Here is a 22,807-nt window from a genome sequence, read left to right on the forward strand (position 1 = left end):
AAAGGAGGGGGGATCCTGTGAGCTCACTAGAGCGAGTGTGTTTACACCAAATTTGCAGCATAAAGCAATGTGGTTGCTTTACCACATGCAATGCTGCAATTTTGGGAATTGCTCCATCTAGTGACCAGCACTGAGAAATGTTATAAATTAGAATCTAATTTATAATATTTCCTGACTCGTGAAAAAATTAAAAAAAATGTGAACAGTGTTTAAGCATTCATACACTAACTGTTTAACAAAAAAATTTTCTAGCGACACATTCCCTTTAAGAAATAAATACAATAGATACAAAAAAAGAAATCTGGATATAGAGCATCTGCATCTCTAGAGCATTTCTGCTGACAAAAGTAGAGAAAAAGTGCAAGGAATTGTAAGAAGTGGACCAAGCATGGGACAGTGGACCCGGAACCCCTTGTCAGATGACAGTGTCTGATGATGACCACCCTGCAAGAGGAATGTCACAGTAACGACAGACACAGTTCTTTTTGCCAAATTCAACTGTTAACTTCTACTGGAGGCAATGAGCTTGCAGTTCCAATATATACAAGTAAACACACTTGGCAGTTCTCACGTGAAGGCACAATACTTGGTTTCAGGGTTGTGTCGGCCTGGCAGTTGTGGTTTATCTCTTAGTTTGCTAAACTTTCTGCTCTATTCTTGCAGTCTCAGACCCTCCAATCAGGTCATTGCTTATCCTGCAGTCCTAGACCCTTTGTCAGTCCCTCTTGCCTTGGGTGCATGTGGTTTCCTTCTTATGGTCATGTCCCAGCAAGAGTCTCATCCAGTGCAGCTTTCACCTCCACCTCTGACAGCAGTCTTTGCAACACTAGAGCACAACCACCCTGGGCAAGATACCCACCCGGTTTTATTGGCTCGCTAGCTCCCCATGATGGCCAAATCAATCACTGCCTATATGATGAACTACGGGTTTCTTTAACTGGCACCCTCTTCTTTCACAGTACATGGCATTCTAGGGCAGTAATTGTCCCAACGCCATGTTACCAACCGCCTGCATGCAAAAACGACCTAAGTTATTCTACAAGTTTCATGACATTCCATAAGGTCTCCTCTTCTTTCCCAAAAGAAAATAGTTTACACAAGCATAATACATGTTAACTAGAAAATAATATGGTGGCCACTCTGGTCCGTATCTTTCAGAGTCAGAGATTCCTCCTCTACAACCACTTACGTCTTAGGTCTCCCTTCTCCTCTGATATGTCTCCAAATAATTAATTCTTCTGAAATTCATGTCTGACAGGGACTGCACATGGTATTCTATAGCCACCAACAGTTTACTGACTCCTGTCAATACAAGACCTTTCATCTATTGGTGATACCATATGACATCACCAATGTCACACTCAGCAAGCTTCTTGGCAATCAGCATATTAATACTTCCAGTCATTGATATCCTTTATTTTTTGCTATGTAGTTGGTTCATAACTACTTATTTACAGAGAAGCCAAAGTATTATTCCAATTTGGTATGTTTGGATTAGTGAGCCCCAAACCATAAGTCCGAAAAAAATCACCCTTTCCTTTACATTATTGTATACATATTTAGCATTTTTAGATAGCAATGCCACATATATTACCATTGTTAAGATGATAAGGAAAACTGAATGTATATTTTCTTCAATCTTTAGCAAGTGGAGAATGTGTAAACCACCTTCCTGACAACTTTATTCTCATGAGACTACATTGATGACTACACAGTATTTGATTATAAAGACTTGACAGTTTTTTTTTGTTTTTTTTTTAGACAACTTTGACAACAAACTATCAAACAGTTAAACTACGCATGCGTCCTAGACTGGTAGGGTTGGTATCAAATGCACTTTGTGAATATGGAGACATACGATTTCAAAGCAAGCCTGCAGAATTTGTTTACATTGCCCCACCAGGTGAGTTTTAAACATATTTTACATATACAACAAAAATAGTGTGAAAATATACTGTATATTTAAAACTCCTAAAACTTGGACCACTACTCTTCTCACAATATAAATGCATTAAAAATAAAAACTAGTATACTCTTTTATATGCCATGGGAGACACAGTTAAAGGGGTTGTTTCAATAAGACAGCTGCTGAGTATATTGAATGGCTGTCGATGAGTTAAACTATATTACCCCTAGAATGGCCCCTGGAGTGAAGTGTATGGCTGGCTGCAAATTTCCCTGGCGATAACTCCTATTTTCAGAACCTGTCTCATGGTGAGACTACCCCTTTAATGGAATGTCAAGAAATATGACATATTTGAAAAAAAAAAATTGTGTCATGAGTTGCTGTAATAAAACAAAGACATCTGTGTATCTGAAGTAATAAAGTACTCGCTTATTCTGTACTGTCCACTGCTATGTTGTCTACAGTGTTCAGTGTTCAATAAACTTTGCGTCTCCGAGCTATCATCTCCGACAGGATAAAGAATATCGATGTGAGAAATTAATAACAAAATAGTCAATAATCTGTTAGGTCCCCATTTGACATCCACGGTCATCATATCTAAATCATGTCCATACATAGTGATTAATAAAATAAATTGTTAGTTCATCACTTGTTTAAGTCACAATACATCTTACTTATGACCACTACAGCAGTACTTATTTAATACATTATATAAATTATAATGGTTCCCACTAGTTTTATTAATGGCTTATGGTTAGTAATGTCAGCATTGTTAGTTGAATAAACAGATAGTTCAATGTCAGCCAAACATATTGTGTCATAGATCATGTTTGGTATTGAATGATTAGTCTATAATATCCTTCAATCTGCTGGTGAATGTTAACTCACAGTGAGATATTGTGATACTCTGTTTCATTTTTGCAATAAGTCCACCCCAATGATCAAATTCACCAGGGGTCCTATGATCAGCTATTATTGCTGGGGGAAGCTGCTGGCGGCCACTCATAATGGAATTATATAATGACTAGAAAGACAGCGGGAGATTAGGGAGTTAAATAAGTGGCTTAGAAATTGGTGCAGGAAGGAAGGGTTTGGGTTCATGGAGAACTGGGCTGACTTCTCTGTCGGCTATAGGCTCCATGGTAGGGACGGGTTGCATCAAAATGGGGAGGGTGCAGCTGTGCTGGGGGAAAGAATGGTTAGACGGCTGGAAGAGCTTTTAAACTAGGATCTGGGGGAGGGAGGGTAAGGGTTCATAAAACAGGGTTAGATAGAGTACATAGGGAGTGTGATACAGAAGGAGATAATGGGGATTTAGTGGGGGCTGGGGTTAGCAAGCAGAGTAGGGCGGTGACTAGGAATACATACGGACCTAAGAATATTAAAGGTGTCGGTAAGATTATATGTATGCTGGCGAATGCAAGAAGTCTTGCAAGTAAAATGGATGAGTTGGAGATTCTAATGACTGACATGGATTATGATGTAGTGGGCATAACAGATACCTGGCCGGATGATAGGCATGACGGGGTAACAAATGTGGAGGGCTACACCGTATTCAGATGGGATAGAAAAGATAAAGAAGGTGTCGGGGTTTGTCTGTTTGTAAAATCCAGCCTAAGACCAGTCCAGAATGAAGAAATTGGGGGAGACTGACAGTGTGGAGTCTTTATGGGTAAATATTCATGGAAGGGTTAATAACAGTAAACTGCTAATTGGAGTTTGTTATAAGCCACCAAACATAGCAGAACAGCCGAGGAAGAAATGCTGCCACAAATAGAAAATGGGGTCCTTATTGCCTGGGTTTTTAACTATCCTGACATTAATTGGGACTAGAGGCTGCTGGATGTGCTAAAAGTTGGAAGTTTTTATACACAATTCAAGACAATTATTTCACGCAGTTTGTTGATAAACCAACCAGACGGAATAATGTGCTGGATCTAGTCTTATCTAATAGACCAGACACAATATCAGATGTGGAGGTGCGGAAGTACTTAGGCAACAGTGACCACAATATGGTAAGTTTTAATATAATTTTCAATAAAACAATAAGAAGGGGAGAAACAAAAACCTGGAATTTTAGGAAAGAAAAATTAAATCGACTGAGGGTAACACTTAGTCTTGTTGACTGGGATCATGTAATGGTAAATAGGGATACTGATGGTAAATGGGGAGCTTTTAAAGATATATTACATGAATCGTGTAGTAAGTTTATTCCCACTGGTACAAAATGTCTAGGAATAAAAGGAGACCAATATAGTAAGACAAAAACAAAAAGCATTCAAAACATTGAAGGCTGAGAGCACAGCAAAATCATTCCAGACTTACAAAAATCTTAATAGAAAATGTAAAAATGAAATCAAGTTAGCAAAGCTATCTACAGAAAAACCAATCGCTAACGACATTTAAATAAATCCCAAAAATTTTTATAAATATATTAATGCCCAAAAAAACAAATCTGATAATATTGGCCCTCTTAAAGATGACCATGGTAATGTAGAGGACAAAGGGAGGGCTGAGACATTATTTTCCTCTGTGTTCGCTGATGAGCTATTCAGGGGGACAGTGATAAAGGTTCCCCACCCAATATTACCTGCTTAACATAGGAGGAAGTAGAGCTACGTCTGAGCAAATTAAATATTGATAAATCCCCTGGCACAGACAACATTCATTCACGAGTATTAAGGGAATTAAGCTAAGTATTGGACAGACCATTGAATCTAATCTTCTTAGAATCCCTTGTAACAGGATCAGTGTCTCCAGATTGGAGGACGGCTGATGTTGTACCAATATTTAAGAAGGGTAAAAAGGTGGAACCGAGTAATTAATGTCCAGTAAGTTTAACATCTGTGGTAGGCAAAATATTTGAGGGTATTTTAAGAGATGAACTGAAAAAGTATATAGCAGAGACAAGTCTAATAACTGATAACCAGCATGGATTCACGAAAAACAGGTCGTGCCTAATTAACATGCTCGGTTTCTATGAGGAGGTAAGTGCAAATCTGGATGTTGGTCATGTGGCTGATGTGGTTTATTTGGATTTCGCAAAAGCATTTTATACTGTTCCACACAGTCTTGTTCTGAAGCTACAGACACAGGGACTGAGGGAACGTGCATGCAAGTGGGTAAAGAATTGGTTAGGGGACAGAAAACAAAGAGTTGTTATAAATGGAACTTACTCAAAATGGGTTGAAGTCAGCAGCGGGGTACCACAAGGATCGGTGTTAGGCCAAATTCTTTTTAATCTCTTTATCAATGACCTTGTGGATGGGATGGATAGCAAGGTGTCAGTTTTTTCTGACGATACAAAACTTTGTAGGATTCTTAAAACTCAGCTTGACTTTAAACTATTACAGAAAGACCTAGATAAACTGGCAGCATGGGCAAAAACATGACAGATGAAACTCAATGTTGACAAATGTAAAGTAATGCACTTAGGACGCAATAATAGCATTAATTCATATACATTAAATGGAATAAAACTGGGGATAACGGAACAAGAGAAGGAACTGGGTATTCTGGTAACAAATAAGCTAAGCAACATCACTCAATGTCAGGCAGCAGCTACAAAAGCAAATAGGATTTTAGGGTGTATAAAAAGAGAGAAAAAAAACCTGTGATTCAAATGTAATATTACCACTCTATAAATCCTTGTAAGGCCACATCTAGAATATGGAATTCAGTTTTGGGCTCCACATTGTAAAAAGGACATAGGAGAACTGGAGTGGGTTCAAAGGCGGGCAACTAGTTTATTAAATGGGATGGGAGGTGTCGCTTACAGTGAAAGGCTAGAAAAATTGGCCTTGTTCAGCTTGGAAAAAAGACGTCTTTAGAGGTGATCTTATTAATACGTATAAGTATATGTGTGGTCAATACAGAGAACTAGCACATGATCTGTTCCTTCCAAGGACTCTACAAAGGACAAGGGGACACCCATTACGTGTGGAATAAAGAAGTTTAAGACATCAATATAGAAAGGGGTTCTTTGCAGTTAGAGTGGTCAAGCTATTGAAAGCCCTTCCCCAAGAGGTAGTGTTGCCAGATACTATGTCAGCATTTACAAAAAGGGCTAGATGCCTATTTATTTACGAATGGCATTGAAGGGTTATAATTAATCAAGCGATGAATGACAAGTAATTTATTGAGAAAGGTTCAACCTGATGGACCTATGTCTTTTTCAACCTATGCAACTATGTAACTATGTAATGAAAACATCAACTGTTAGGCTTGTTTTATTATTTACGCTCATTCGACCCACAGCTATTCCTCCCCACTCTCCTATGCTACATGCACACTTGGCTCAGCATTCAATGGGGGTGTTATTTATAGGAAGAGGGGAAAAAGCCCTGGGTCTAATAGCGGCTTATCTCCGATGGGAAAAATAGATCTGCTGTGGGGGAAGGTTCGGAACATCTCCAAAAGCATTAGAAAGTTGGCCGGTCCCACAGGTTCAGCTGACCACCCTCTAATGTGTATAAACACCCTAATTGTTCATTATATTTTTGGTTGGAAATTCCCTAAGGGACTTAAAGAAGACCTATCACTTCTTGGAAAAACCTTATGAAGTAATAGGAGACCAAAATATAAAGCCTTTCTCAAATATACAAAATTAGGAAAACTGACAAATTTGTTTCTGGCCTTTCAAGAGCTGAAACAACTTCTGCTAAAGCCGGCTTAACACATGTAGAAGCAAGCAGTACAAGTCTCACAAGGTTTTCACTGCTCTGTGAGACTTCCTTCTTCTGAGAGTCCACTGTGAGGGGGAGATTGAGTGCGCAGCTGTATATACAGTGAAGATCTCTGCTGCTATATTACTTCATGCTGAATACTGTCATATTAGCAACAATATAAGATGATTCTCCTGTGCATTATGAAGCATCTAAAGAAGGAAAAGGAGACTGCTGAGTAATCTCCCATTAAAGAGAGCCTCTTACTAAAAGCAGCAGAGATACAAGGTAGGTAAATCCTGTTACAGCTTTGCTTCCCTTTTCTCTTCAGTGATTGATGTTGGTTATCTGTGTATTCAGTTGTCTTTTCTTTCGCCTCTAGCAGATCAACCTTTAACAAGCGACTGTGTCCTTCTCTTCTAGCAGATTTACTCTTTCCATTGTTTTCTCCTTCTGTAGCTGGGCTGTATAATACACAGAAATATTATCACAAGGCTGACAAAATAACAATATTCTGTATAAAGTTCAGGCTCCTGGCTGGAGGTGAAGCAATTTTTTTTTCGTGATTTTCGTCATCTTCCTGCTTTCCTGCCTATTACAAGGGATTAGTAACGTAATTAACCAGGTTTGAGATTAGCTTTTGGCGAATTTATAAGAAAATAGTGGAATCTATTCTCCCATTGTATGTTATGGACTAGCAAATCAACATGATGGCGAAACAGGTAAATTTGTTCGCTTAGTCCCACTCCTGGCCTGACCTGATCACAAAGCTCCACTTTACCAATCAGATGCTGTATAGAATCAGCTCCTCCTCCTCCTCACAGTTGGTACCTGTCAGAGAAGAAGGAAATTTCACAGTGCAGTCAAAATCTCATGAAATTTGGACTTATTACTCTGTCTTGGTAATGATATATGTTTGAAATTTTATCTACTATCACTTTCTGAGGATTTCTCAGAACTGATAGGTCCTCTTTAAGGGAGTGTAAGAATGTAGAGGAATATCCCCATCCTTTGAGGGGGGACTTAAGTTATGTATAATTTGTATTGCGTATCTGTGTCAAGTAGTGTCTTTAATTTTTGCACAAATTTTTGTCAAATTAGATACATGCAGACCTGACATATATTGCTCTATTTGTATTGTAATATTGATTCCATTTTGGCAGGTTCAGGCAATCATGACTGGATCGTTTGTATCTAAATAGTTTGGCACCTTATGTAACATTCTAGATGCCATCTGATTTAGTAGGTTTGCTGCACCATAACAGTGTTTGGGATGTTATGCAGTGTGGCTATACATCGCGTACTGATGCTGGGAGCGGTTAATGCGCATAAAAGGTGGCGTTTCCTGAGTGGGATTCATTGCTACGCTTTTAGCACATGGATGTGCACTAGCGCATACAGTTATTAGAAGTAATCGGTGGTATATGTGACTGCAGTTTACACCATCTCATATAATTGATTTAGCCCTAACCGCTCTTATGGTCAAAAGAGTTATAAAGATTGTGAATTAACACCGGCCTTAGTTAAAAATATTTCATGCATTTCTGCTGTTCCATTCCATCGTTTCCATGAGAACCCTGCTTAGGCCTTATATCACCCGGGCCTCATCTTACAGGACTATCAAGGAATATAGAATAACAGTAATAAAAAAAACTGAGCACTAGACAGAATTATTTTCAATCAATAACTTTTATTGAACATTTTTTGTACACAATGGTTTAAGAACTCCTATGTCGTTCATACCGGCAGTATTCGAGACAAGAGATTCACTTTGTTACTACATAGATTATATAGCATAGACGTCCAGTTGTAGTTGGACCTGGCACTAGACAAACTTTTTATATAAAGTTTTAACTGTTCTCATAGGAAGTTTAAGGCCTGTAACTGAATTAGTAGTAGTATTTGATGAAATGTTTCTACTCTACAATCATAAAACATATCTATATGGTTGGGATATATCCAACCCAAACAGTTGTTAACCATAAATTTATTGACCAAATTATAAGTTAGTAAGTAAGTGAGAAAGCAAAAACGGTAAAAAAGTAATAAAAGCTATTTATGTTATATACATCCCAGATTACCTCTTAAAGGAGCTGTCCAGCGAATAAAAATAAAGCTCCACTGCTCCCTGGACCTCCGCTGCTGCACTGATGTTAACACAGGGACATGTGACCGCTCATGATCATTTTTATGAACATTATTTATATTGATGAAAAAATAATTTTACAACACAAAAGAAGATATTGCCAGTTTAAACGCGTACGTGTTTTTTTGTCCTTGTATGTGCTTTTCTACATGTGAATAATAATTTCTGGATTTTATGGTTGCTCACTGTGCTCGATTTCCTCCTTTTGCTACATTGAAGTCTGTGTCCCTGCATTCCATGACACATAAACCTAGCAATTTCTGATTTGGGAAAAAAAAATCCTGCTGGAGCTGGTTCTGAGTGTTTGCCACGCCACAGGTGCAAGACCACGGACATGGGTATTCCGGGAGGTTTGATAGAAAATAATGAATTTCCTTCCAGTAGGGGGCAAGTAGCGAACACTCCTAAAATACATGCTTAACACTACCATGCTCATAGTAATTTTATTTGCTGGACAGCCCCTTTAAGGTTTGTAATTCTTTCTCTTCTTTTATACATTTTATATAGGGAATAACTTTAATTATTACTTCATCAGTGATTGTTTACTATACACGAATGGACTTGTATTAGAAACTGCTTCATAATATGATTGAGTTGTAGAAAAACGTCACAATTCCAATCTATTCACCTACACTCCTGGCTATAAATCAAATTTGAAGTTGATTCTTAATTTTGTATAGTAATAGTTCTATTACAATGTTCAGTAAATATTAAAAACATTGTCCTGTTCTCCGGTATCAGTCATTGTATACTGTGGCAGTGAGAATGATTTTGAGCTAATTATAAAATATAATTTTTTCCAGTTTGCTTAAAAAGACGTGTATTTATTGTTTCAGTTTATATCAACAATGTGTCATGTGTATTATTCAACATTACCAATCTAAATTGTTCCTGGAACTTTAGAAAAGATGCCCCTAATGACACCAACTACTCCATTGCATTGAGGTATAACATTACAGTATTGCTTTTTCTCAGAGATGCTGAAAAAACTCCAAAAAGCCCTAACTATGTACATATTCTACTCTGCACAGGTTAAACTTTAAATGGTTGGCTTGCACAAACTATATTAAGAGATCCAAAAAGAATGTTGGATGTTACATGCAAGATGTTTTTTCAAACTATAAAGATGCCACAATTCTTAATAGGATAAGGATTGGATTCTTTAGCGATGTTCATAATTTCTCAAAAACTTTCAGGCCAGAAGCTGTAGGTGAGAAGCACTCGACTTTACATTCCACAATTCATTTTTTTTTTTTGTTTAAATACAAGTGCATAGAATGTCTCTCTCTTTCTCTCTCTCTCTCTCTCTCTCTCTCTCGCATAATTACTTTTTCCATATATGATAAGAAGAAAGAAGGTACTTATTAAAGCACATTTGCATATTTTTTAATAGATCGAGAGTGTTACAGTTATCAAGGAGAAACTATATGTAGTAGCTGAGCTTTCACTCTTCACTTAGGAATAATTAAAGTACACTCAAGTACTGTATATGAATCCATTAGAAATCCATTCATGCCAAAATCCACTTATATTACAATTAAAATAAATAAATAAACCTGAATAGAATCTTTAGGGATAAAAAGGAATACCCAAAGACAACCCCTACCCATTTGCCCTTTTAGGGACCCCCTCTATAAGCCAGATCACTTGGGTGGACTCGATTTGTCCAAGCATTACAGGGATGGTCATTTATTTGAATGGTCACTATAGCATACTACATTTTCCAGGAAAATGTCTGGCCATATGCAACTCCCTGCTAATCTCTGTGAGTTAGAGCAAGGGTGTTCTTCATGGGCCAACCCCTATAAAGTGCGTGCACTTATCCATACAAAATAAAAAAATAACACTTACTCATTAGGCAGCCACAGCTGTGTATTGGGAGTGATGTGGCCAGAACTGTTGTGTGTAACCTGCATAACTTACATATTTTCCTTTCCTCTGGTTTCTGCTGGTTTCTGTAAATGTACATTTTCTCCATCCATGCTTGCAAAATGTATAGACTCTTCCTGGTGTGGTGCTAGTGCTGTACTAGGCATTCTGAGCAAATTAGATGACCCGCTGCTTTCCCCATTCCACATCTTGTTGTTTAACTGAAAACCTGAGTGAGAGACTGCAGCTGCATCCCCCTCCTATAATTGATATTAATACCATGTAATTTGAATCTATAAGTAGTCTATAAGTAGAACAATAATTCAAACTTATCTTCTACCCGCTTCCACCCTAAACATTTGCTTACCATAAGCTCCTCTTAAACTTAAGGTACAGTTAGGTTCGGAATTATTTGGACAGTGACACACGTTTTGTCATTTTATCTGTTTACCAAAACATATCGAATATACAGTTATATAAGTAATATAGGCTTAAAGTTCAGAATCTCAGCTTTAATTTGAGGGTATTCACATCATAATCTGAGGAAGGGTTTAGGAATTACAGCTCTTTAATATGTATCTGCCTCTTTTTCAAGGAACCAAAGGTAATTGGACAATTATCTCAAAAGCTATTTAATGGACTGCATGGGCTATTCCCTCGTTAATCCATCATCAATTAAGCAGGTAAAATGTCTGGAGTTAATTCCAGGTGTGGCATTTGCATTTGGAAGCTGTTGCTGTGAACCCACAACATGAGGTCAAAGCAGATCTCAATGCAAGTGAAACAGACCATCGTTAGGCTGAAAAAAATTAAGAAATCCATCAAAGAGATAGCACAAATGTTAGGAGTTGCAAAATCAACAGTATAGTACATTCTTGAAAAAAAAAAAAAGCGCACTGGTGATCTCGTGAACTCCAAAAGGCCTGGACGTCCACGGAAGACAACAGTGGTGGATGATCGCAGAATCCTTTCCATGGTGAGGAAAACCCCCTTCACAACATCTACCCAAGTGAAGAACACTCGCCTGGAAGTAGGTGTATCAGTATCTAAGTAAATATACCATAAAGAGAAGACTTGATGAGAGCAAATACAGAGGGCTCACCACAAGGTGCAAACCATTAATCTGCCTCAAAAATAGAAAGGCCGGATTAGACTTTGCCAAACAACATCTAAAGAAGCCGCCCAGTTCTGGAACATCATTCTTTGTACAGATGAAACTAAGATCAACCTGTACCAGAATGATGGGAGGAAGAAAGTATGGAGAAGGCTTGGAACGGCTCATGATCCAAAGCAAACCACATCCTCTGTAAAACATGGTGGAGGCAGTGTGATGGCATGGACATGCATGGCTGCCAAAGGCACTGGGTCACTAGTGTTTATTGATGATGTGATTGAAGACAGAAGCAGCCGGATGAAATCTAAAAGTGTTCAGGGATATACTTTCTGCTCAGATTCCAAATGTAGCAAGGTTGATTGGACGTCGATTCACATTACAGATGGACAATGACCCAAAACATACTGTGAAAGCAACCCAGGAGTTTTTTAAGTCAAAGAAGTGGAATATTTTGCAATGGCCAAGTCCATCACCAGATCTCAACCCGATCGAGCTGCATTTCTCTTGCTTAAGACAAAAGTTAAGGCAGAAAGACCCACAAACAAGCAACAACTGAAGAAAGCTGCAGTAAAGGCCTGGCAAAGCATCACAAAGGAGGAAACCCAGCGATTGGTAATGTTCATGGGTTCCAGACTTCAGTCACTCATTGCCTGCAAAGGATTCTCTACAAAATATTGAAAAAAACATTTTATTTATGGTAATGTTAATTTGTCCAATTACTTTTGAGCCCCTGAAATGAGGAGGCTGTGTAGAAAAATGGTTGCAATCCCTAAACCTTTCACAGGATATTTTTGTTCAATCCCTTGAATTAAACCGGAAAGTCTACACTTCAATTGCATCTCAGTTGTTTGATTTCAAATCCAATGTGGTGGCATGCAGAGCCCAAATCATGAAGATTGTGTCACTGTCCAAATAATTCTGGACCTAAGTGTATTTCAAAGGAAACTGTGAGGTTACTAAAACTGATAAAAATGCATTAAATGTTTATATGTGACATTCCAAAATAAACCATGTATTCATTGTATGTTATATGTTGATTGTAGAAATACTTACCCCTCCAAGAAATATTCTAGTGTCCTCTGAAAATGAGAGTACCATAATAAAATGGCTTCCACCAGCAAGTATAACGATTATTGATCTTCAAGATGGTATGACGTCCACAAGTGATTCGGAAGAAGGGGACAATTTTGTATATGAAATAAGAGTTACAGAGGACAAATCTAATCAAATATTCAGGGTATGTGCACACAGATTACTATTCGTTCCCATCTAATATAATATTACATAAATTCTTAGAATGCATTTAAAAATAAAAATGTAAATTCCAAATTAAATCTGATTAATTTTTGATTAATTATTTAAAGGGAACTTGTCATGTTAAACGTTGTGTTCTGTCTTCAGGCAGCATGTCATATATAGAGCAGGGGTATTTGAAATAACAGGTGAAGTCTGACCAAAACTAAAGTCTCCTGTCAGTCTCTTACCTGTTCTTTTTCTTGCTGCTTCTATCACTAAATATTACACTGAGGCTGCTGCAAGCACCATTCTAAATCATGGTTCGATTAAAAAAAAAAATCTTGAGTACATTGGGATAAGCACCAGAACTTCCTGTATGACGAAATTGCATGGACTCTTCCACATAAACTCTCCACGTTGGATGGGGGCTATCACAGTTAAATCAGGGAGATTGTGAAAAGTGCCGCATATAGGCTCCCTAAATAAATACAGACTTCAGACCAGATCTTCTACATAAATACAGACTTCAGACCAGACCCCTAAATAAATACAGACCCCTGAAGATATTCCCTAAAAAATACCACAGACTAAAAATTATATATGAATCTGCTCTTGCCCTGTAATATGCTTTCTGCAGATCGGACACCAGGTTCAATTTAAATGACTTAAAGAACACACTGATAAAATATTTGTATATTCAAAGTAATAATCAACCATCCTACCCCATAAAGGGTTAAAAAAACATAATTATTATAACTCTTTTCCTTAAACAAATGCAGTAATAAATGAAGACCTGTGCAATGTGTTTTACTCTGCCTCAGTTTGCATTACGTTTTATTTAAAGATCTATAAAACATATAGCCATGCAGACGTTCTACAGAGAGATTCTGTACCTAGATGTGAAGAAAGTAGGCATTGTAAAAAATATATTATTACTTTTCTCCACCTTACAGCAAATAAATGACACTGAAAAAGAAGAACAAATATTTCCGGACCTGGCAAAGGACAAAAAATATTGTTTGCAAATTAGGGCACGGCACAGAAGTAAATTTAGCAAGTTTTGGGGAGAATGGACTAAACCAGTATTTATAAACAAAGGTATTTTATGTGTACACGTTTTTTTTATACTTTCAACAGTGTTCCGAATGCCAAAGTAAGGCTTCGTTCACATCTGCGTCAGGGTCCCGTTCTGAAGTTCCATCGGAGCTTCCCATCAGAACGGGACCCTGACTGAAACAAACAGAAACCGTAGGTTTCTGTTTGCATCACCATTGATTTCGATGGTGACGAATCCAGCGCCAATGGTTTCCGTTCGTCTTAGTTGTGCAAGGGTTCCGTCGTTTTGACGGAATCAATAGCGTAGTCGGTTCTGATGGGAAGCTTCGACGGAATGTCAGAATGAAACCCTGACGCAGATGTGAAGAAAGCCTAATGAACAAACATAAAATTACCGTATACACTGTCCAAGCCAACAGATTACTTAAAAGTTGATATATAATGTCCTGTTTATAGAATGCATATGAAGAGAATAAGGCTCTGTTCACACTGAGATTTTTGGCGCTGTTTTTGACGTGGAAGCTGCAAAGGAATCCGCGCCAATAAACGGCTGAAAACGCGTCCCATTGATTTCCCACGAGCGGAAAAAAACGCTCGCAGGAAAAAGAAGCTGCATGCCCTTTCTTCAGGCGTTTCTGTCTCTGACCTCCGATCCGATTGACATCAATGGGAGGCAGAGAAAGCGGTTTTCACTGCGTTTTTTTCCCTGCAGCAATTGCCGTGGCTGAAAAATGGCGCAAAAAAGCGGCAAAGAGAGTACAGACAGGTAATAATCTGCCTCAACATTCCTGAAGGAATGTTGAGGCAGATTTTTACGCCTGCAAAAAGCTATGGGTGAACAGGTCCTAACTTGAAAACATTAGCTACAATTTGATGTTTACATGATCATGGGATGTAAATATTGGAGATCTGCAGAACAAGTTTGTAATACAGTTGGAGATGTCTAACGATGTGACTAGAGAAAATGTCCCTACACAATATTGTGAATCATTTAGATTTAAGGAGCTTCCTTATAAATGATTATAAATATGTGCTCATAGGAGTGTCATAAGCATTAAGAATTACAAGACTATTTAGAAAAAGAGGTGGGCAAATGTTTCTGGCATGCAACCTACTTCTGTATTTGAAGAGCCAGAGCAACTAATGAACTGGCCAGCCCCTGCAGCGAGTAAAAGGAGGGACAAGTAATGTGGCGACCCGCAACAAATTTCTGGATGGGGCATTATGTGATGCACAGGGCGTGCCAAAAATGCCTTACTGTATTGTTGACCTTGATGTTCCTGACAGAATGCCACTAAGGTTCTCAGTGTTGCAGCCTCAAATACATCCCTTTACAGCCTTCACCAGTCACAGATGCCCCCTTACAGCCTTCACCAGCTACAGGTGCCGTCTTTGCAGCCTACGCCTGTCACAGATGCTCCACTTACACCATGTGCAGGTCACAGAGACTCACCATACGGCCTGCGCAAGCTAAAGATGCCCCAATTACAGTATTCATCAGCCAAAGATGCTACCTTAACAGCCTGTGCCAGCCAAGGAAGCTCTGTCACAGCCAGACAGATAGCCACAGATGTCTCATATAAAGGTGACAGCCACAGATGTCTCATATAAAGGTGACAGCCACAGATGCCCACTATAACAATGGCAGCCAAATATATTCCCCCTTTCCCCTCCTTTACCCTAGGTGGTACTCGAGTTAATTACTTAAACTACATTTAGATTCCTAGTAATAAGACTTACAAAAGCCGCATTTTTGGTAAATGCTATTTTCTGAATGATCATGGAAGGAATCACTACTTATTTTTTATTTTACTGTATTTGTACTCTCAAAAGAATCACACACAGCTTCAAAGACAATACAGTGATTGATTATAATAATGTTGAGTCAGACAAATAGTTACTTCTAAAACCATTGTCATCCCAATAATAAAACTTAGATGAGCTCATGAATGTTCCAGTACTTATGGACAGTTGAATAGATGTCTGCATCGTTAATGACAAATGTAAGGATCCTTTCTTGTAGTGTAAGGGGGTTGGGGAATAGAATTGGGAGGTTTTCCATATTCAATTTGATAAAAAATTTCTAACATGGTATTATTTATCTAACAGTTATTCAAGTTAACTGGGGTTGGGTGGTTGGTTGGTTGGGTGGGTGGGTGGTTGTGTGGGTTGCTTGTTTCACTCCTTTCACGTTACCTTTCAACAGGGAGTTTCTATTTTAATTCACAAGATTCTAAATGTAGATGTGTTTAATGTATGAAACGATGAGAAGAGAGATATGGTTTTTTATATTGTGGTATAAATAGTGTCAAATGGGTTATTGCATCAATGTACATTCACAAACATTTTCTTTTGAAGCAGTAGTTTTGGACGCAAATTTGGATAGAAGTAAAAGTGTAGGAAACACACAATGTGATGCAAGGTTTACAAAGGTTACTAGAGAATTGGGATGGACTGATTTTTTTGGGAAATAAAATCTAAATCAATTGGGATATGCTTGTTTTTTCAAAACACACACTAGTTCTTGACATATAGATGCTTGTTTTGGTAATAAACTCACTGTAATAATACAAAGAAATATCAAATATGAGGTCAGAGGGGTATTAGATCATGCTCTTACATAATTTATTTGTGTATCCCCTAGATTAACAGTGCACCCGTTATGGCTCAAAATTGTTAGACTCTTGGGTGAAAATGGAACCACAAGTTACAAAATTTTTGGAAATAAATAAGAAATCATCTTCCATATTATTAGTTTAAGATACCTTCAAGGCTTTCTTTCAAAAAAATGCTAATCAAAAAAAATTGTTTATATAAACATAGAGCATTGTCACAGGAAAAAAGAGTTAGCGAATGAGTTGTTGATGAAGGAAAAGTGCTATATAGAGAAAAGTATAGTAAGTAATTTGAGAAATTGGCAAGTGTCTCAAAAATCACAACAATTCCTGAAACATAAAAATTGTATCGATAGGGAAATCCAGGAAGGGCTCTAAATATTCAGCAGACAAAGACATATACAGCCGCTATTAGATCACAAGAGGCAAACAAAACAAATAGAACAAAAGGCAAGTGCATACACATATATCCATATAAATGACCACAGTCTAAATAGATAAGTGCACAGTTATAATGAGCAACACGACTAAGGCTACACTTTATAATCTCAAAACACAACCTATGTATATGTATATATATATATATATATATATATATTCGTCCAATAAGAGACAGCACTCCAATTTGTGATAGAAAAAAAGGCTTTTTATTAGCCCCTGTGCGACGTTTCGGCTCTTTACATGGAGCCTTTCTCAAGCATTGTCAAAATGAATACTTTTTGACAATAAGATTATACAAACATGGCCGCCGCTGGCCTTGTATTCTGTACTAAGATGGCCGCCGCCTGCCTCATAGTGGTACTGCGCATGCATGAAAGTGCGATGTAGCAAGAGACTACTCTGTCATAGATAGTCGCCACCCCACTTTTCAGGCGCCGGAACTACAACCCGAACACATGGATCCGAGGTAAACACAAGGCTAATGTTTTTAATTTGTTATATTATGTGCACCTGCACTTTTTTTAAAGTTGTTCACTAATTAGCATTTTTCTGCTGTAAACTGGATGGCCCTGATTGATCTGAGGACCATCATATATACACAATGGCACTTCTTTGTATTTTATAACTTTTACTGATGCAACATGACTGTATCTTTGTACTTATTTATGTTTTATGTTAAATCACTTGCCTAATGAGACCAGTTGTGTGGTCTCCATATATAGCACATGCTTTTACACTGTTTGTATGCTTGAGAAAGGCTCCATGTTTAGAGCCGAAACGTCGCACAGGGGCTAATAAAAAGCAGTTTTTTCTATCACAAATTGGAGTGCTGTCTCTTATTGGACGAATATTGAGTATTTGGGAGCAGTGATCGGGCTCCTGGGACGTGCACCCACCTGTATTCCTGACTGGTGCTGCTGGATGGTGGACATTATATATATATATATATATATATATATATATATATATATATATATATATATATATATATATATATATATATATAAAAGAATGCAAGAAAGCCACAGAATTTTTTGGGAGTTTTCTTGCACTCTTCTATATATATATAAATTGTAAATCACAAGAGGGTGAAATTGTGGCTGATTTCAATAAAATTATGAGGGCATTTATATCACACTACAGGAAGTTATATATACTACAGAAAATTAATCTAATCCCACTGATGTAAAAGCGTTGATGCCTAAAATGCATTTGCCTTGTTTAAATATAGAACAGAGAGATATGCTGGAAGCTCCAATATCGTTGGAGGAACTGAAGGGGGCCTTGGCTGCGTCATCTAATGGTAGAGTCCCGGGATTGGATGGTGTTACAACAGAAATATATGAATATTTTCAAGAAAATTTATTATTCATTTTAAAGAGATGTTGGAAGAGTTCATGTCAGTGCAAAACCTCATACAATGAACCCTTACAATGAAAGAAGTACTACTGTAGGTAAACTTATATTAAAAATTGAGAAAGACCCACTAGACATGGACTCATAGATCCAAATCTCTGATTAATGCTAATGCAAGTCTTTTGGTGAAGGTTTGGGCAATGCGTTTGTCTAAAGTTATATTTTGTTTGATCCATAGTGACCAAACGGGATTTATGAAGAATAAATTCACACATTATAACATAAGATGTCTACTTATGAATATGCAATTGATGCCTGATAACCCTGGGGAAAGAGCTATTATATTTCTTGACGCAGTCAAGACCTTTGATGCGGTGGAATAGTCTTTTCTATGGGAGACACTGCAATATATGGGTTTTGGACCTACATTTATAAGTTTCATACAATTATTATAACAGGGTCCTACTGTCTGAATAGGTATTAATGGCCAAATATCTGACACTTTTCTAATTAGCAGGCAGACTGGGCATGGGTGTCCATTATCAGGGGGTAAGGGGTAATGTAACCTGGTCAATCCATTAAATATTTAGGGATAAATATATCTCCCAAAATCTTGAAGATTACAATAGGTCAAACATGATTCCCCTGATACAGGAAATGAGAACAAAGGTGGAGACTTGGAAAAAATTTAGTTTGAATATGGCTGGCAGAATAGAACTCATAAAAATGGTGCTGCTTCTAGTAATAGTCTGTATGATATCATATTCTCCAGTATGAATATCAGACAAAATATTTGTGAAAATATAAAGTATGTTTAAGGAATTAGCGTGTAGAGGTAAGCAACTAAAAATAAAGTCTGACCGTCTGCAAAGACCCATAGGGGGAGGAGGTTTGGCAATACTGAATATTCAAATGTATTTTTTGGACAGGCACTTGAATGCATTATTAGATCAGAACTTCGTAGCTCTACTGAAATTAAATTTGGTTACTATATATCTGTTTCTCAAAAAATATAATATATATGAGATACATTAAACAGGAATATTTGTTTTTTACTCTGTTTTAATTTTTCCCAGTAGACAGTTGTATCATAAAGTATGGGTTAATAGACAAAAGAAAGACTGGGTATTATGGAGTTGGGTGACTTATAGGGTGATGTAACTTTGGGACAAAGATTCTTTTTTGATTAATTAAATTTCTGGATAAAGAAGGGGATATAAAGAATTTGGAAGGTACTTTATAAAGTAATAGCCAAGTGAAAACCTTTAGGCCTCATTTACACAAGCGTAATATACGCGCGTGCGACGCGCGTGCTTTTCACGCGTGTCGTACGCACCTATATTACTCTATGGGGCAGTGCAGATAATGCGTGAATTTTGCGCAGCGCGAGTGCATTGCGTAAAACTCACGACATGTTCTATAATCGTGCGTTTTTCGCGCATTACGCACCCATTGAAGTCAATGGGTGCATGAAAACCACGAAGGTCGCACGTAAGCACTTCCGTGCGAACTGCGTGATTTGCGCAAGAGCTGTCAAACTGAATGTAAAGAGAAAAGCACCACGTGCTTTTCTGTTTACAAACATCCGAACGGAGTGTCTTAGAGATGAGCGAACCGAACTTCACCGGGTTCGGCCGAACTCGTTTTGACCGAATCCGGCAGGAGACAGTCACTGTCCAGGGTGCTGAAAGAGTTAAACTTGTTCAGCACCCTGGACAGTGACTTCCGATCCCAATATATGTGAACGTGTAAAAAAAAAAAAAGTTCTGACTTACCGATAACTCCCGGCTTCTTCCTCCAGTCTGACCTCCCGGGATGACAATTCAGTCCAAGTGACAGCTGCAGCCAATCACAAGCCAAGCACAGGCTGCAACGGTCACATGGCCGCGTCATCCAGGGAGGTGGGGCCAGATGTCAAGAGAGGCGCGTCACCAAGGACGCGTCACCAAGGACGCGTCACCAAGGCAACGGCCGGGAAGTTCTCGTTAAGTACGAACCTCTTTTTTTTTAAACAGGTTACTCGATATGGTGATCGGAATTCACTGTCGAGGGTGCTGAAAGAGTTACTCTTTCAGCACCATGGATAGTGACTGACGTCGACTAGCCTCATCTCTATGATGGCGGCTGCGCGAAAATCACGCAGCCGCGCATCATACACTGATGACACACGGAGCTGTCAAGTGCCTTTTGTGCACGCAAAACGCTGCGTTTTTTTGCGTGCGCAAAACGCACACGCTCGTGTAAATCAGGCCTTAGGGATACATGTGAAGAATATAATCTAAATCATAATGATATTACATATTATTACATTATTGTTACGTATTCTTGCCAAGTTTGGAGTGCCCCCTTAAAATGTCTATGTAAGGGACAATTGGAAATCTGAGTGGGGAACAGCAGTAGCATGACTGGTAGAACTTCAAATATATATATATATGTATGGTAAATAAGAAAACAAAGAATGTTTTGGAAGATAAACATTGGTTTATTATCTGTTGGACAATGGGTTAGAGTCCATAAAGCTGTCCCAAAACTTTCTGTTAGTCCGGATTTTAGAATATCACAAATCAAAGTTGGCTTATAGAGCCTATTACCGACATATAGATTATCCAAGATGGACATAAAAAAGGACCCAAAATGCCCAAAATGAGGAACTGATATTGCCGACCTACTACATATGTTTTTGAGCTGTTTTAAGATAATAGACTTCTAAGAAGGGGTCATTAAATAGATATATAAGATCTATAAGATTCAGGTTCCCTATATGGCAATAGTGTGTGTTAACGATGATCCTGAAACGTTTGGTCAAGTAGGGAAATATGGAAATGCAGTATTGAAATTGCTGGCAAGAAAAATTATCCTAAATAAAATGTATAACGGTTAACACTCCCTGTATTTTGGATTGGATACATTTTGTTAATTGTGCTATTTAAGAAGTGTAAATTTAAAACTATTTTTAGAATGTTGGAATATGTGGATTAAAAGATTAGAGAGGTTGAGGTATATCTGGAAGACAATGAAGAACTGTAATAGAGGGTAATTTAAGAGAACTAGTACTGTCCTTAGTGCCCTATGGGTTAATTGATATGTATATATATGATCATCTTTGTTTTTTTTCCAGTGCAAAAGGAATGGGAGGATGAGGGAATAATGGAATATACTTATTGTAACTATGAATATTTTTCAAATAAAATATAAAAATAAAAAAGTCTACACATTACAAAAGTAACTAACTTAATTATAATTTACTTTTAATAATGAAAACATTTTTTTTTCTTTGCTAGACAATAAAATTTTTCCAGAATGGATTTTAATTGGGATTGCACCAGCTTTATTAGCTGCTCTTGCTTTCTACCTATGTAAAAGGTAAGCCCTTTTTTTTTTAACTTCACCTTGCCTTTTTTCGTCTGCAGCTGTTTTTACAGATATCAGATCCTCTAAATGCAGCCTGGGTAATTCGGTAATTTCAGTGCTGCTCTTCACCCTGCTGCATTTTATAACAATACACAAGTCCTCAGTGTTGCCAAATTCCGATGGTGGAGGCTGAGGGAAGGATGCCTGGGGGGAATTTTTAACCATTGTGAGACGCAGGTGTGTATAATATGTTTCAGATGAACTTGGAGATTTGGAGTGCTTGGGTGGTAGTGGGTATTATTTTTTATGACGGGCAGGGCATTTTCATTATACTATGGGGCACTTGTCCCCTAGTGTATTATCTTTTGAGGAAAAAGACTATTAAAGCTTAAAGTGGTTGCTTCATTAAGACACCCCCTTTTTTAATTATAACCATCGCAAGTACAGCTTCTAAAGCCCCTATTTAACAGCCGTGCATTCAAACTGATCCGCCAAAGTGAGAAACACTGTGTTATAGGAACTTTAACTTTTATAATCCCTAATACGGCATATTGAAAGGGGTTGTTATGGTGAGACAACACTTTTAACGGGACATTAAGCATGAAATCTATTAATCTCCATTAGCTGTAGAGTTGAATACAATCAACTATTTCTTGTAAGCAACTATTTCAGGCTCGCTGTAGGGTTCTTCAATGAAATTATTGACATTTCAGAAATATGTGAGCCCCAAGATCAATATTTTATCTCACATATCTCCAATTCTGACAACCTCAAGTAAAATGAACATACGTATTTATCATTTATAATTGAAGCTCTCTTTAAAAGTTTTAAGGTTTTGTATCCTTTTAAAAATGTTGTAAAAACATATACTAATGTATCCCTTAAGTAGCCCATTGTTTGCTATAGGCCAAACGTAAGCCAAAGTGCGTCATTATGGCATCAGTGTATCATAATTATTATATTATTATCAGCGGCGTAACTAGGAAAGACTAGGCCCCATAGCAAACCTTTGACTGCCCCTCCCTCCCCTGGATGACACACACAGCTCCCCCT

The 22,807-nt window shown here is 37.8% G+C and overlaps 1 protein-coding gene across 1 annotated transcript in view; it reads left to right on the forward strand.

Annotated features, from left to right (window-relative positions):
* Nucleotides 1–22,807, forward strand: part of LOC142741400 (interleukin-5 receptor subunit alpha-like) — a 53,042-nt gene that overhangs the window by 27,389 nt on the left and 2,846 nt on the right. Inside the window, exons 4-9 of the mRNA XM_075850781.1 lie at nt 1,762–1,903; nt 9,553–9,661; nt 9,748–9,926; nt 12,743–12,936; nt 13,889–14,033; nt 21,685–21,766. Coding sequence (XP_075706896.1) covers nt 1,762–1,903; nt 9,553–9,661; nt 9,748–9,926; nt 12,743–12,936; nt 13,889–14,033; nt 21,685–21,766 — 851 coding nt within the window. The remainder of the gene's footprint in view (nt 1–1,761; nt 1,904–9,552; nt 9,662–9,747; nt 9,927–12,742; nt 12,937–13,888; nt 14,034–21,684; nt 21,767–22,807) is intronic.

Source organism: Rhinoderma darwinii, chromosome 2, assembly GCF_050947455.1.
Source record: "Rhinoderma darwinii isolate aRhiDar2 chromosome 2, aRhiDar2.hap1, whole genome shotgun sequence".
Lineage (NCBI taxonomy): Eukaryota > Metazoa > Chordata > Amphibia > Anura > Rhinodermatidae > Rhinoderma > Rhinoderma darwinii.